Source organism: Teleopsis dalmanni, chromosome 2, assembly GCF_002237135.1.
Source record: "Teleopsis dalmanni isolate 2A chromosome 2, ASM223713v2, whole genome shotgun sequence".
Taxonomy (NCBI): Eukaryota; Metazoa; Arthropoda; class Insecta; order Diptera; family Diopsidae; genus Teleopsis; species Teleopsis dalmanni.
The window spans coordinates 114,624,371-114,640,553 of record NC_051847.1 but is presented as its reverse complement, the minus strand read 5'-3'; the positions used below and the strand labels follow the sequence as shown (position 1 = coordinate 114,640,553).

Below are 16,183 nucleotides of genomic sequence, written 5' to 3'. Positions count from 1 at the left end.
TTTTTGGAATTGTTACAGGAAGATTTAAAATTTTCTCGCTAAAAATGTAAATAATGTTGCAGTTTATCTATATCTTCAAAATCTTGTAACTTTAGATCTAAAATGTGATAAAATGTGTTCTGTGGTGGAACATGGTAACTATATGGAATATATGGAGACATTTTGAACCACTAATAGAGTATTCAAGCACCTTTGAGTTTAAGACAAGTTAAAAAAATCATCAATCTTGAATTGTTATAAAGTGATCAAAATATCAGTGTACTTTCTAATATCCAGACTGTTATTAATGTACTGAGTTGTTTTGTAACCAGCTGAAGATACTTTTAATACCTTAAAAATAGAAAATACAAACAAACTATTTACCATATAGATATTAGGACACACTATAAGGGAAAAGAGCTGCAAGGATGTTATGTTATGTTCTTAACATCATGTTATGCAGTTATAAAATCTTACGTGGACTCGTTGTCAGAAAGAAATTTTATTTTAAAGAAGGACTTAGAACTCGGGAAGCACTATTATATATTCAAATTTTAGTTCAAAACTGCAAAGATGTTCACAAAGACGTTTTTCTCTGTTTTATCGACAACGTGAAACATGATAAATTTGTTGAAATTCTTCAAAACATTGATATTGAAGACAAGGAAATCCGATGCATTAAAAATTTGTACTGACAACAAACTGCGCATGCAAATATCGATGGTGATATAACAGAAGAGATAGACAGGCATATTGTCGCCACTATTATTCAATGTAAACTCAGAAAAAATATTTGAAGAATTCATTAGTGATATTCAACATGATGTGAAAGTAAACGGCGTTTTCATTAACATCAGATACGCAGATCACACCGCTCTATTGCCGATAGTCTAAGCGGCCTATCAGAGCTAGTAAGCGGGATTAACGCCACTAGCGAACAATATGGGCTACGAATAAACATACATAAAATAAAATATCTGATTTTAAACCCAAAAAATATTTATAGCAACACAAATTTAATGATTAACAATATTGCTGTAGAAAGAGTATAACATAAATTGGAATTGTTCGAAAGAGATCAAATGCCGATTAGAAATAGTACGTAATACTTTTCTTAAATACAAAAAAGTTCTTAGCACCCATGGAAGCCTGGAATTTGAAAATTGTTGATATTAACAAGCTCGAAGTATTTGAGTTACGGATTTTTCGGAGAATTCTCAAAATTCCATGGACAGACCATGTTACAAATAATGAAGTATTACGAAGAATGAGATGTGATCACAAATTGTTAACAACTATAAAAAGAAGAGCCTACCTAGAGCATAAAAAACAAAACATCCTACCTAGGACATATTATGAGAAAATCAAAATACGAGCTACTCCAAATGATTATTCAGGGGAACGCGGTATTGGTAGGAAACAATTTTCATGGCTACGAAACATTTGTCAATGGACCCAAATACGAGAGGTTGGCAGACTTATAAATATACCTAGATGTAGAGAGCAAAACGCAGAAATAATAAAAAATTTGTAATTGTGTTTATCAAAAGTTAATTAAACAATATAGTATTATGTTTTGTTATGTTATATGATCACCAATATTCGAAATCGAATTGGCAAATAAAGAAGAAGAAGAAGAAGAAGCAATTACAAATATCATATCATTTCCAATATCATATGTTAATACCATGACAAGATGTTAATAACATAACACTTTCCTCTAAGGTCGGAACAATTATATAAACAAATTCATTAAGTAAAAAATTAAAAAAATAAATTCTTAATTTCACATTGGAATAGTGAATCACGTCTGAAAAAATCACAATTTCTTTGCAAGGCTCGTAATGCCTTGCACGAATCTATTAAGGGTTATGTGAAAATTGCAAACTAAAACAGCACTGTTATAATCAAGATTTATCTAGGAAGAAATATTATAGATTGTACTAAAAGAATTAACTGCCTTGACTAGAAGTGATGTTAAGCAATATGGCTTATACCCATGAATTTATGTACCATATATTTATAAAGTAATAAATGTCCTTATATTATTTCAATTTACTTTTGTTGTTAAAATAAATGAAAGTCCTATTTCTGAGGCCTGAAATGAGTATAAAACACTAAATACGCAGGCTAATTTTTCTTCTTGTTAAGTTTTACCATTTAGCTGTTGGCAGGAACAATTTTATGAAAAAACTCTTTTTGTGCAATTTCACTTATAAAATTTTATTAATAACTACAATTGAAACAATATCCAAGACTTTAAAAAAATCGAAAATTATCATTTTCGATTAAGTAGTAAAAAAGTTACAAGGGTTTAAAGTTCGCCCAATTTTTGCGAAATTGCAAACTGCAAATTACTGAAAAACAAATGGCGGATCACGCCCATTTTGTGCATAAAGTTGTATTGTTATGTACGTAATAAATATATATAGTCTAATAAGGGTAAAAGGTTTTTACTTACGATAATGAAGTTGTGACATAGGTATGTATTATAGCATAGGTATTTTGGGCATCAAAATTTCAACTTTCTAAAAAACTTAAAAATCCGAAAATGGACCATTTTTCACCCAAAATTTGGAAGAGTTCCAGTAGGGTAAATGAGCTCAAAATAAATTTAAAAGAAAGACAATCTCAAAACTAAAGTTTTAGGAAAATTTCATTTCAATATTTCTACTGCTTCAGAAAATGTCAAATTTTGATCGGCTAATTTATGTTTTGGCACACTGTGCATCAGGTTAAATATGGAATAAAATAAATATTGAATTTTTATTTTTATTTTTATTTCCATCCCATACTTAAGACCAAAGTAGCCTAAGTAAAAATTAAAACTAAAAAAACGCAGCATACTGATCATAAACTATATTATCAATAAAAAGATTTGTATTTAATACTTTCAGCAATATATGACTCGCATTTTTGTTCAACCGAAAAGAATTTAAGTACTTTGGATGGACAGTTATAATACATTCACCATGTTGTTCTGATATATGTTCTGATATACACAACTCTCTTGTTGGCAAAGAATTAATCTCAAAAACGAAGTCAAAGAAGTACCTCCTTCAGTTATTGTGCAATGAAGTAATAATGGGTTTAGCTGGAAAGGCCTACATTTTTTTATGATCGTTTTTCTATTTATCATAAATTGTGTAAGAATTTATGGATAGTTCAAAGAATTACAGAATTAATTAAACATAAATAAAGGTATATACATATATATTTATATTGTAAACAAATAAAATATAAAGAAACCTTGTATATATATATTTATACGTGTATAACATATATAATATGTAAACAATTTTAAGATAGGTATAAATATGGATAGTAGTAGGCAGTGGCGGAGCTGGACCAACTCTGCACGTCGGCGACATCAGAATTGCGAGGCCTCATTTATACCCAGTTGTAAACTTTCAAGTTATATTGTTGAAAGTTTTATTGCTAATCAAATTAAAATAAACAGAAATTAAAAAAATTGAATTTTCCTACTTTTAGCCTCACTCAATTTTTTTTTTTAAATTATGTCACAATTAGCGCCAGCTGCTATTTTTGCTCCAGTTTATAGAATTTCCAATGGAGATAGTCTCTCTTGGATCTTCATACTTTTCTAGTACGTCTTAATCAATTTTAACTTTGAGAAGCTTCTTTCCGTCGAAGCTATACTGACTGGAACTGTGAACAAGAATCTGGTTACTATATAAACATTCGGGAATACTTCGAATATGGTAAACGCCATTATAAAACCAAATTGTTCAAAATATTTATTAAGCGCTTAGAATCCACAGTCGGTAACTTTCTGCGAGGCCCCTGTGGACGGTCGCCGACATCGCTGACGCCTAGCAACGCTACTGGTAGTAGGAAGATGTGTTCAAATACGAGTATTTTATAAGTGGCCGATTATAATAAAACTATTAATTATTAATAATTTATGTCAATATTAATTCAACATTTGTACTTTAATTAAAATCAAGAGCCGAAAGTAAATACTAAATACTAGTTAAATGATTTAAAGGATTATTATTTATTGTTTGTATTGTTCAATTTTTATGATGTTTATTATTTTTCGTTGTTATTATATTCTTTGTTGTTAGTCATCTCATGGTCTGAAGATTCATCAGACTAAACTGGCTGTTAATTGTTGGTACAATTGTTGGTACAGGAATGTGTTGTTGATAGTGAGGACTTGACACCAATAATTCGTTACGGTGTTTTGGTATTGCTTCAATTTGCTTTGATTGTATTGCGGTGCTTTTTAATCATCAATTTCTACAATTTTTATAGTGAAATCGACCCAGTTTTTTCAGAACCTTTTCTGTTTTTCAAATTCTTTTTTTATTTGAAAAATCTCCTGGATCTATCATTTGTTTTCTTTTGGGTTTAGGGCTTTATTTTCTCTAATTAAATAAGAATTTGACGATAAAGATACCATTCTGAAGTTCTTTTTCCATCGGTCGAAAGTATAGTTCTATGTATATCTCATAAGGATTTTCTTAACTTTCGCGTTAATAGGTGTCGCAATAGACACCAATGCTTTTTAAATTTTCTTTTTAAAGTTCAAGTTAACACATTCTTCGCAAGATCTTACTATTTGCTCTATGTCTTTATCGATGCATACCCAGTAACACTATATACATGCTAATTGTTTCATTCTTGTAATGCCATTATTAGTACGATGAGCGTCCTTTAATATTATACTTTGCAAGCCTTTGGATATAACAGCCTTTGAACCCTTAAATATAATAACGTCGTTTATATAAAATTCTTATTTATTTTTAGATTTTAATATTTGAAATTTTAAAAATACTAGTTATACAACAGGTTTGATTAACCTCTTTGTTAATAACTTTGTCTGTCCAATTTCTCAAATTATTTGATGTTGCTCTTGATAAACAATCCACATTTGAGTTTTCAATTCACTTTTTGAATATATCTTCATAGTCGAACCCTTGTTAAATATACTGGTCAACGGACTATTGACGGTTACAAGTTTGAAATGCTTATCATACAAATGTGTGAAGAAATCATTAACTGTAAATACTATTGCCAATGCTTCTCGATTAAATTCGCTGTAATATCTTTCTGACTGTTAGATTTGCGTCAGTAACAACAATTATAGGTCGAATGGTGTAAGTACCAAATTATTATAAATTATGCGTTTTGAGTCTTGTAAATGCTCTTTTGATTCTTTTCAATTTTCCGCATAGGATATGTTTCTGTCGAAAGATTTGGAATAAATCTTACATAGTATGACAACATTCCTAAAAATCTTTTTTCGTCGTCAGCATTTCTTGGATGCTCTATATTATTTATAGCTTCTACTTTCTGGGATGCTTTTGAGAAAGTTGTATTATCATGTTGTATTTCATAATTCAAATACTGGATCATAGTTTTGAAAAATTGACATTTACTTAAAATTAAGTTTAAATCGTATTGTTAATAAGTTATGTTTACACTCTTCAAGAGTAAATGTGGTTGATCTATACATCCAAAATGTTTCTTTTTGTTTCGAAATCGTTTGTATTTCACTCGATTCCTTGCTCACCTTTAGATGTAGATACGCTTTGAACAAATCCAATCTGTAAAAATATTTTGAACCTTTTAAACTATTTATTTACTGTCTATTTGGGAAAGATGTGAACATGCAAGGCAAAGTGTCCGATTGCAATTACCTTGTTAATTGCCAGCGCGATTCTTTCTTGGAGAGAAATCTCCAAGTTGACACACAGTTTCTACGTGGCCCCTTCTGGATAGCAACAATTATCCGTGCATAGTGAACTAATGTGTACAGCAAAATCCTCCTTATAGATATATGAGGTTATACGTCGGGCTTGGAACACACCATAGAAAAACACCATTCCAATGAAAACAAAGAGTCAATCTCAGATAAGGAAACCGTTTACTATTGACAACAAACGTAAACGATATAACGAACATGATTTAAGAAAATGAACCTAGAATGTCCGAACTCTTTACAGAGAAGGTGCATCTATACATCTGATTATTGATCTCAAGAAATATAAGGCTCACATTATTGCCCTCCAGGAAATACAGTAGGCAGAACAAGAATGCTCTAAACGAGAACATTGTGAGAGAAGGCAAGAAAAGAGATTTTTTCAGCCAAAAAAGAAAGAAGCAAAAAGACGTGAGGACGAATAGCTTGAGAAGATGGGCGACAAAAAACTAACTCGAAAATTCTATCAAATGGTTATAAACCCGGAATTATTTCCTGCAAAAATCAAAATTGTAATCTCATGATTGATATCCAAAGAATGCTTAGAGGGATCACTGGTGAACCTAGAGCAATACCACCAGCTTCGTTAAAATCGGGAAGAATCTCTGAGAACCGTTTGATACCAAACGAGGTTTCAGACAGGGTGACTTCTTGTCGTGTGACTACTTTAATCTAATATAGAAAACGATAATCCGAGCAGCAGATTTAAATCACTCTGGCACAATATTCTACAAAAGTATAATGCTGCTTGCGTATGCCTATGATATTGATATCATTCACCTGATCACCTGCGTCGTCAGTGCGGCATTTTTAACGCAGAAAAACAAATGAAGCAAATAAGTTTTGTGGTAAGTGAGTAGTAAACAAAGTACTTTCTGTCAACAAACAAATCTGCAGAGCATCTTGGGATCCACGTCACTGTTGACAATTATAAGTTCGAAGTTGTGAAAGACTTTTTTTATTTAGGAACCAGTTTAAACACCAAAAATGACGTCAGCCTAGAGATTTAACTAAGTAGGCAATTGAGAAATAAAGCCCTCTCTCGACAAATAAAAATCACATTCTACAAATCTCTTATCATGCCTGTCCTGCTGTATGGTACAATTACCAACAGTGATGAGAAGGCGTTAGAAGGATTCGAGAGAAAAATTCTTTGGAAGCTCTATGGTCCTTTATGCGTTGGCGACGAGTATCAAATTAGATGGATATAATGTAAAGCAATGCATGCATGTAATACATGAATTGTTCATCTAAAAACATTGTAATCAGCTTAGAAAAATTTACGGAAAATTTCTAAATAGTATTAAATATCTTACTAGGTTATCAAAAAAATTATTTTTGAACCAACTTTATTATTTGTAAAACTAAAACTTGATACTTTTGTTATCTTTTTATTTATGAAAATTTCTACACTACATTACCTTAATGATGCACATTGAGAAGGTGTTGAAATTCATTTACAAAATTTATAAAAAACTGCAGATATGTTTTTCTAAAACATTTATTAATGTGCATCACGATTTACTGAAGATATATTCGTAGTTTAACTATAAATTTTAAGGATAACATTGCAAAAAATAGTTCGTGCAATCAGCAAAATCCATTAATCACCCATTCATCTTTTCTTATAATTATGATTTAATACAAATACTTCTTTAAAAAAAATTTTTTTTTGTTACTTTTGGTAGATTCTAAAAAGTAATTAATTGGACATTATATTGATATACTTCTTTTGATTATATAAATTCATTATCTACCGTTGAGGCCGAATGTACACTATAGTGTGAAGGAATATTTTCGATGGAAATATTAAAATGTACTCTTAATCAAGTGCTGTGATAGAACTTATTATCGAGCAATTAAATATTTCCCTATAATTTTGACTAAATTTGACTAAGTTTTCTTTTATGAAAATAATAAAAAAATAATAATAATTACTTTACAAAAAAATCTAGAAGAATACTTCTAAAATTTGTCGGCTTTTAATGAAAAAACCCACGTGGATATAAATTTTTGGACAAAGCCTGTCACTAACGATTAACAGAATCCCAAAGAAATATGCGCTTGACTATTATTAGTTATTTAACAAAAACAGAAATTAGCATTCCATTAATTAGTATAATTGCTAATTCAATATACCCTTAGAGTTAAATTATTATATATCAAAATTCACTGCACTCTTAAAGATAAAATAATTAAAATTAAATAAATAACGATTAAATGATGCCCAATTGGTACCCAACTGCGTATGAGTGTTATTAATAATTTATTAAAAATAATATTCTTTGGATTAAACGTGTAGCATTATGTATGTAGCTGTCTAAATTATTTTTAAATTTCTAATTTTATTAAATTTAACCGCCTTAAAGCACGTGAGGGGTAAATAAATACATTTAGCGGTATGACATGAACTAAGAAATTAAAAAGAAATACTAACTGCAATGTATTTATACGAGTGCTTAATCATGTTATACAAATATTAGAAAAACATTTATCATGTGAATATGTTTTAAACTGTTTCGTACAGAACTGCAAATCAATGATATTCTAACAAATAAAAAGAATTTTCTATCAAATGAAATGGTTTGGCAATTGCTAGAAAAATTGTTGTTATTGTTGTTATTGTTGGAGCAACCTAAAATCGATCAACGATTTGTGCTCTTCTAGAGTTTAATTTTATTTTATATTACAATTTGTTTTTTATATTCGTAGTTGCTATTTTGCTATAGTTGCAAAGTTTTTTTCCTCATGTGCTATTAGATAACAAGTTGAAAAAAAATTTTTTTTTTGAGGCTACGTTTTTTAGTTCTATTTAATTTCCTATTTTTAATATTTTACTGCACTATTTATACTGTATGTGGAGTTAGACACTCATAAATATGTGAATGTTACCTGAAATAATTATTTTTCAAATTACAAGTGTTTTTTTTTAGTTAAAACTAATAAAATAAATAATAATAATATTCTACTTTGAGAAAAAGAAGCATAACTCACCTTCACCAACAGTTTAGGCGATGTGTCTGCTGGATTTGGACGTTTTATATTTAAGTTCATATTCCGCACATCAGGACATTTTTCGAACATTAAAACACGCTCTGCGACGGAACCACGCGTCAGTATAGGACGTCCTGCTATTTATTTCATACATATATATATATACATATATTTAAATAATATTTAATTGGCATTTAAACACATATAAAATATTTAATTTTTATTTACAATTTTTATCCAAACCATTTGTTAATGATCTTGTTGTCGTTTTTGCTTTTGTTGGTGCTGGCATATTTGCACGCGCTACGTCCATTACGTTTTCCGTTTCAAGTAAATTGGCAACACTGATTTTGTTATCCTTTTCTGTTTTATGGATCGCTGTTGCTGTTGCTGATGCTGATGCTGATCCTGATCCTGATACTGCTATTCCTTTACTACAATTTATTATTTTTGTGTTACTATTATTGATATTTTTATTATTTTCCGCAATTGCTACTGATTTAGCTGTTACCGATTTAATTAATTTATTAGTACTTTTCGTTGTTTTATCGTCCCCTTTTGTTTTAGTACTAATTTGCTGTTGCTGTTGATCTCGCTGTAGCTTCTTATTATCAGTTGCTGTTGGTGACGTTGTTGTTTTAGTTGATGATGGCACTGCTGCGGCCGCTGCTGCCGCTGGTGTTACTTGTGCTAATGCTAATTCTGATGCTAATGTTGATGACACTGCTGATGCTGATGCTGTTGATGTTGACGTTGATGTTGATGGTGGCATTAATTTTGTAGATGCTACTTTTGTCGCGACTGCGCTGCCGTTGCTCTTTTTGGCAAAATTATTTGCCTTTTTATCAATAACGTTGCTAGTACGTGTTGTAACGGGGGTGGTGGTGGTATTGACTGCAACATTACTGTTGCTATTAATTTTGGCATTTTTTTTATTGTTTACTTTATCATTATCAATTACTATTGTTGTCAATGTTGGGCTATTTGTTATAGTTTTGGTAATTGCTTTTGAATTTGTTTTATTTGTTGCAGATGCTTCTGAACCTGTTGCTGCTACTTTGCCTACTGCAGTTGTTGTTGCAAGCTGTGTGGGTGTTGTTGCAATACTCGATTTGTTCGTTTTTTTTACAATTTTTGTAGAATCTGCATTTTCTTGCAGTAATTCTTTGATTTTTAAAAGGTTTTGCGTTTGAATTTCCGTTAAATTTTTAACGTCCAAATTTAAGTCAAAATCAAAATTTAGTTCTAGCGGCTTCGTGCTCAAAGAATTGCCATGCGTTGTCGGATTTGTTATTATTTTCGACTTTGTTACACCACTTGTACCGCCAACATTGCCAATTTTTTCGGCAACGTTTTTGTGTTTTTCGTATGGTTGTTCTGCGGTTGTTTCAACAATTTTAACGCATGCGTTGTTTTTTAAAATTGGCGCTGTTGAGACTGTTGTTGATTTTGTTGTTGCTGCTGCTGTTGGTGTTGTTGTTGTTACTGACTTTCCTGCTGATCTCTTATTATTAAGTAACATATCAACTTCATCAGTTGCAGCAGCAGTTTGTGTTAATAAAGTTGCTGTTGAAATCTCTGGTGTTATTGCTGTTGAGGATTTTGTTTTTGACGTCATTTTGCTTGTTGTGGCTATTAAGTTATTGTTCATTTTCATTGTCGTTTCTTCCGTGTCTGTTGATTTTAGAATTGAATTTTTGCTTTTGGTACTGCTATTACTATTATTACTGCTGCCACTGCCGCTGCTGCTGCAGCTGCCACTGTTGCTTTTGTTATTATTTATGTTTTGTTTGACACCCCTTTGCTCTTTGTCTTTAATTACGAACGTATTGACAAGCTTTTGTAGACCCTCTGTGCTTGTTTCGCTCGGATCAGCTACAAAGAAGTCGTCTGTAGCCTCTGCTGCAGTTGCATTCGTATAAAAATCAAGCAATTCTGTTGGAGCTAAGCCGCGACACTTCCACGTACGATATATGGCATCAGCATGTTCTGATATTTTTTTCGAAATCTCTTCAATTTCATTTTTAGGATCAACGTTTGTATTAATTTTTGTAGATTTTGTTGTTGATTTGAGTATGACTGACGTACTTTTCTTTCCTGACGTAGACGTTGATGCCTGCATTTTTTTTTGTGATAATTCCTTTTTTTTTTTAATGTAATCGTTTTTTTAATCCTTACTCTTACTTTCCTTTTATACTTATAATATTTTTATAATATGAATACATATATATATTATTAATATTTATTCTTTGTCACATTTAATAAGAAATTATTGCATTTACTTGATTTTAAAACACAATTACTCCATGCATTTTGAGAAACTTGCAAAATTTTTTATAAAGTTTCCCTGCCTTACTTTTCACATTTTCCCCTCAAAACATGTACTACATACTTCGTTAAGAATAGCAAATCTATTTTTAAATATAAATTTCCTATTTCGTAAAGATTTTGTGCTGTTGCTTTCTTGTTTCAAATTTGGTTAATTTCACTTGAACTCATTAATAATCAAATAATTCTTCGAAAATAATTAAGTTAATAATATTCATCAATTATTTCTTCTATCTTTATATTGGTATATTAAATAATAACAAAACTTATTTATATATAACAAATAAATGTATTTAAAAATATTTTTTTCACGCTTTCAGTAAAATTAAATCCGTAAACGTTTCAACAGCCTTACGCACTGCTCGAATAAACTCTCGCCAAAAGAAAAACAGACACACTCAGAATTATTTTTATGCACACTCGACTATTTTCTATCGGATTTAGTATCTATTGACTACTGCAGCGATTTGTAGACCTGCTCGTGTTATTACTTCTTCACTATCTCTTTGGAAAATATACCATATTCTAAATAAATTCAAATGTTAAGAATCTATACTCAATTCATTTTCTGTTAGTGAAAATTCATATAATGAATCTCCCATTGAGTCATAAAAATTAAAGAGATTTCTATACAATCCTCATTTATTTTCCTCTGTTCTGAACTCTTCTGTTCTTTAATAATAATAAAGTGAAAGAGATTTCTTATGCTGTTGTCTTCAACTCTTGAAAAATATTGTTAATCGTTTGTTTAAAACAAGATCCAAACAATTTACATCGATGATACATTAATACAACGCATCATTATAGGTAAATAGATATGAATGTAGAATACCAATTTGAAGAATGTCCATAGTTTTCAGAGTAAAGCTTTGGTAAAGCCTTGAAAATGAATACAAATGTGAAAAAAACGCGGTAAATTTTAATATATATCTTTAAATATTATCTCTGAAAAACATTTTTGTGCTGTCATGTCTCAGCTCTCAATAAATATACCTTATTAACCTATCCACTCCAAATTGTACAAAAAAAAAAACAATCAAAAAATGTCGTTGTCTGTAGTAAAAACCGAGTATAAATTACAGTTTAGGGTTAATCTACTTGGCATGAAACCCGCTTAAAATTTCTTTATGATTTCTTAGCCGCCAAGCTTCTACATTTAAATTTGTTGCGTTTTTTGTATATAGTCACTATCAATCCAATTAGCAATTTACTCAGAATTATTATAATTACTTTTCTATTAAATATATTTTTAACTATTAATATTAATTCCAGCTAGTCCAGCTATTGCGACTAAAAGGTCAGAATTACGTCAGGTCAGAATTTAGACAGGAGGGTATTCAGTGTAGAAAGCATCTAGAATCAATTAATAAACTACATTAACCAAAATTTATTTTGCTTCCCTTAAAGTAGAGTTTTTTCAGAGCAATAGAACTATATCGACGTTTGACGCGACTCTCCAAATTTTCTTTTAAGACCGTTGAGATTTTTCCTTAAAATCTTATTCAACACTTCTGTCCTTTTATTATGGATTTTATATGTAACATATTTTGAATATAATTCTTTAGAAATGGTATTCTACTTTTGATTTCTATAACTTTTTTGAGACTACGATTAAACTTCCAAACACACATTTATCTGTAAAATCGAAACTTGATCTAGAAAAAAATATTATTATTCCTCTGTACTGCGCCATCCTGGCTAGAAGTGATATATATAATTTAAATTTAATATATATAATTTGTTTAAAAAGTAAATGAAGTGATTTTTATTTGAATATCACTCATATCACTCGTGTTTAGCAAAACACATGTTTAGTGATTTAAAGGTAATACAACTAACATTTGATATTCTTTTTGTACAACAATTATTATATTATGGACACTGTGTTACTAATCAATAACCTAAACAAAAATTGTTTGCAAAGTGCTAACCGCTACCAAATATCTTATTTACATTTTTATTATTATATTATTTTATTCACATTTTATTATTATTAACAATAAAAATTCTAACAATTTTTGTACTTTAAATCGATTTTAAATCATAAATAACTAGTCCCTAATAGTACATGGGTATATCAGCTATCTGTAATACAACTAAGGCTACAGGCGCTACAGTAATTTCTACAATACAATATCTATTTCGAGAATATCTCTCGAGCTTCTCTTAACGAGCTAGATGTCAGTGTCTAGCTCACATGGGTACGAGGACACAACGACATCTCGTGCAAATGCAAAGCAGATGAGCTTACCAAGACAGTCACTCTACTACCTTTCATTCATTTGACAGAGCTTTCATCGTGCAAAATTAAGGACTTGACCAAGCTTATAGAGTTGTCAGATACGCTGACCTGTAGTCTCCGTATGAACAACGCTAATCGTGCAAAATTAAGGACTTGACCACGCTTATAGAGTGTTCAAAAACGCTTACCTGAACAACGCTAATACCTGTTTTTTTTTACAACAGCCCACTCCAATCAAAACTACCCTAAAGCATTCTGTAGATTATGTAAAAACTACTATTCAATTCTGCGATTGTCTACCAATGCTTTTTATAGTAGTTTTCATCTAATTGAAACAACAATTAGCATGTGCGTACCCAGGGCCGAAAGGACATTTTGAAATCTAGGGGGTGAGCGCCCCCAGCCCCTACTTTTGTATGCCCATGACAATCAGCAACAATACTATGAATTGTCCTGAATAATGAAGTTCAATTACCCAGAAATAATGTAAAGAGCTTGAAATTATACTAAAGCTTACTTCTAATCTCAAAACTACTTTTTTAGTAAAGTTGTTATTTTGTTAAAGAAATTTAAGAAATTCAATTTTTATTTCGAGCGTTATTTTTAGTATATTTCTAAATATACTAAAACAAAAGAACCGTACATGAAAATTACTAGTTCTAAGCCTGGCATTGACAGTCCAAACAAATTATATACGGACTATAAACTAATTAAAAAATTCGATTATTTCCTAACATCACTGATGATGAATACTTGGCAATACTTGAAACAGCGTTGTATGGTCAGCCAGTTGTATCGTCAATAAATTAAAAATAAATCTTTGTCCTTGTCTTTTCTTTGCTTATCGAATCTGCCTAAACAAAATTTAATTTTAAATGAACTGGCAGGTAAGACATCTAATATAAAATTTAAATTTGCAACTTTATTTTTTTTAATCTTTTAGAATTGACTAGATCAGGGCTGTCCAAAGCGTGGCCCACGGGCTATATATGGCCCGCGACATCTACAACAATTACGCTTATTTTTTTTGGTGTACTGGTAAAACTGCATTTTATTTTTATGGTATACCAAATAAAAATAAATGAGTTTAAATTAATAAATTGATAAAACAACATTTAAGATGATAATCGTATTTTTATTTTTCTCCAAAACAACTTTGAACGTATGTATTTGTTTCTGCGGCCCTCCAATCTGTATATTTCATAGCCTACTTAACACTTATATTTAAATTAAAATAATTTATGATTTTACCCTTACCCATCGTTTTTAAATATCGATTCTCAAATGCTTTTGGAAAATGCTTAAGCCAGCTGGAAATTGGTTATGACTATTTCTGTCTTCACAATGTCAAATATTATTATTTATTATTAAAAATAAAATAAAAAAACTTATATACGTATACTATATTCAACAAGAGCATTGAAGTACGAAACCTTTGAAATGAAACGTTGGCATTGGCTCCACTTGCTTCTTAAGATGGCAGAAAACCTTAATAATAGAAAATATTGTATATAACGCAAAACGACTTATAAATACGTTTTGTTTAAATATTTATATTTTCGTAATTATTTATCTTTTTGCTTTTGTAGTATTTTCAAAATATACGTCTTAGACATGTGTCTTTTGCTTTAGTTAATGTTTAATTAAATTTAACCCTAAAAATGTATGGAGAAAGCTGTTCTAAGTTGCATTCAAAAACTATAAAAAGCAGTGCAGGCTGTGGTACGACTGCAGGTTATACGACCAAGTCGCCGCGTATAGTCCACTCCAGTGAAAGGAAAAATATTTCAAAACATTGGAAGTCGTTAAGAAATGAGATAAAATTTTAATTTGTTATTTATTTCGTAAATTAAATATTTAAAATTTTTGAATAAGTTATTCATAGAAGTATGGAGAGGTGCGTTGGTGATCTTTTAGTGCTTTTAAGTATTAAAAAAGTGTTTACAATATTTAAAACAAATATAAGATTTTATTCAAAAAAAAATTCAAATATATTTTTTGTGTTTTATATAAAATAGTTTCGCATCGCAATCCGCCTTCGGGCCACACTTTGCGGCTCTATCCAATGGGTCCGTCACAGATAAGGTCGGTTCTAAAAACTTAATAAAACATGCACTCAAGTTTTACATTAATCCGAAATTTTGTAGGTTACACCCGACATGGCACATTTAATTCATCCATACTGGAATCAATTTCCAGCTATGGATCCCATTTGGGCTAAAATTTTAACTTTCTATATGATCTGTATTGGTTTTATTTCATGGTGTGGAAATGGCGTGGTGCTCTATATTTTTTCAACAACAAAATCCCTACGCACTCCTGCAAACCTTTTGGTTATCAATTTGGCAATATCCGATTTTGGTATTATGATTACAAATACGCCAATGATGGGAATTAATTTGTACTTCGAGACCTGGGTGCTTGGTCCTATGATGTGCGATATTTATGCTGCCTTAGGCTCTGCCTTTGGTTGCAGTTCAATTTGGTCGATGACAATGATCGCACTTGATCGTTACCAAGTTATTGTTAAGGGTGTTGCGGGTCGGCCAATGACTATAAAATTAGCTTTAATGAAGATTGCATTCATTTGGGCGATGGGTAGCATATGGACTCTAGCCCCTGTGTTTGGCTGGAGTAGGTAAGTAATAATACCTAAATAACATGTCAAGAATATAATTGCAATATATCCTTTTAATAATATTAAAACATAAAATTTTACAACTTTCTTAAAGTTTCACTGATATATCTGATATATTGATTAGATTTATTACCTAATTTAAATTATTTTTAATTTCACATATTTGGCACAAACATACAGATATACAAATAATTTTTATCCGTTTTGAATTGGATCTAAATTGAAATATATAGGAATGTTGCAATAATTTCATTGATATATTATAATTAATATA

General features: G+C 30.4%; 2 protein-coding genes across 2 annotated transcripts in view; one reads left to right on the top strand and one right to left on the bottom strand.

Moving 5' to 3' along the window:
* Positions 1-10,880, bottom strand: part of LOC119675519 (chitinase-like protein PB1E7.04c) — a 27,330-nt gene extending 16,450 nt beyond the window's left edge. Inside the window, exons 1-3 of the mRNA XM_038086726.1 lie at positions 8,930-10,880; positions 8,702-8,838; positions 4,609-4,705 (exon numbers count right to left, since the gene is read on the bottom strand). Of these exons, the coding sequence (XP_037942654.1) occupies positions 4,609-4,705; positions 8,702-8,838; positions 8,930-10,823 (2,128 nt within the window). The 5' untranslated portion in view covers positions 10,824-10,880. The remainder of the gene's footprint in view (positions 1-4,608; positions 4,706-8,701; positions 8,839-8,929) is intronic.
* Positions 10,881-14,986: 4,106 nt separating this feature from the next.
* On the top strand, positions 14,987-15,945 carry LOC119681182 (opsin Rh1). Its single transcript, XM_038094293.1, has 3 exons — positions 14,987-15,168; positions 15,290-15,356; positions 15,419-15,945. The coding sequence occupies exons 1-3, from the start codon at positions 15,161-15,163 to the stop codon at positions 15,911-15,913; spliced, it is 570 nt and encodes a 189-aa protein (XP_037950221.1). The 5' UTR covers positions 14,987-15,160; the 3' UTR covers positions 15,914-15,945.
* Positions 15,946-16,183: the final 238 nt, after the last annotated feature.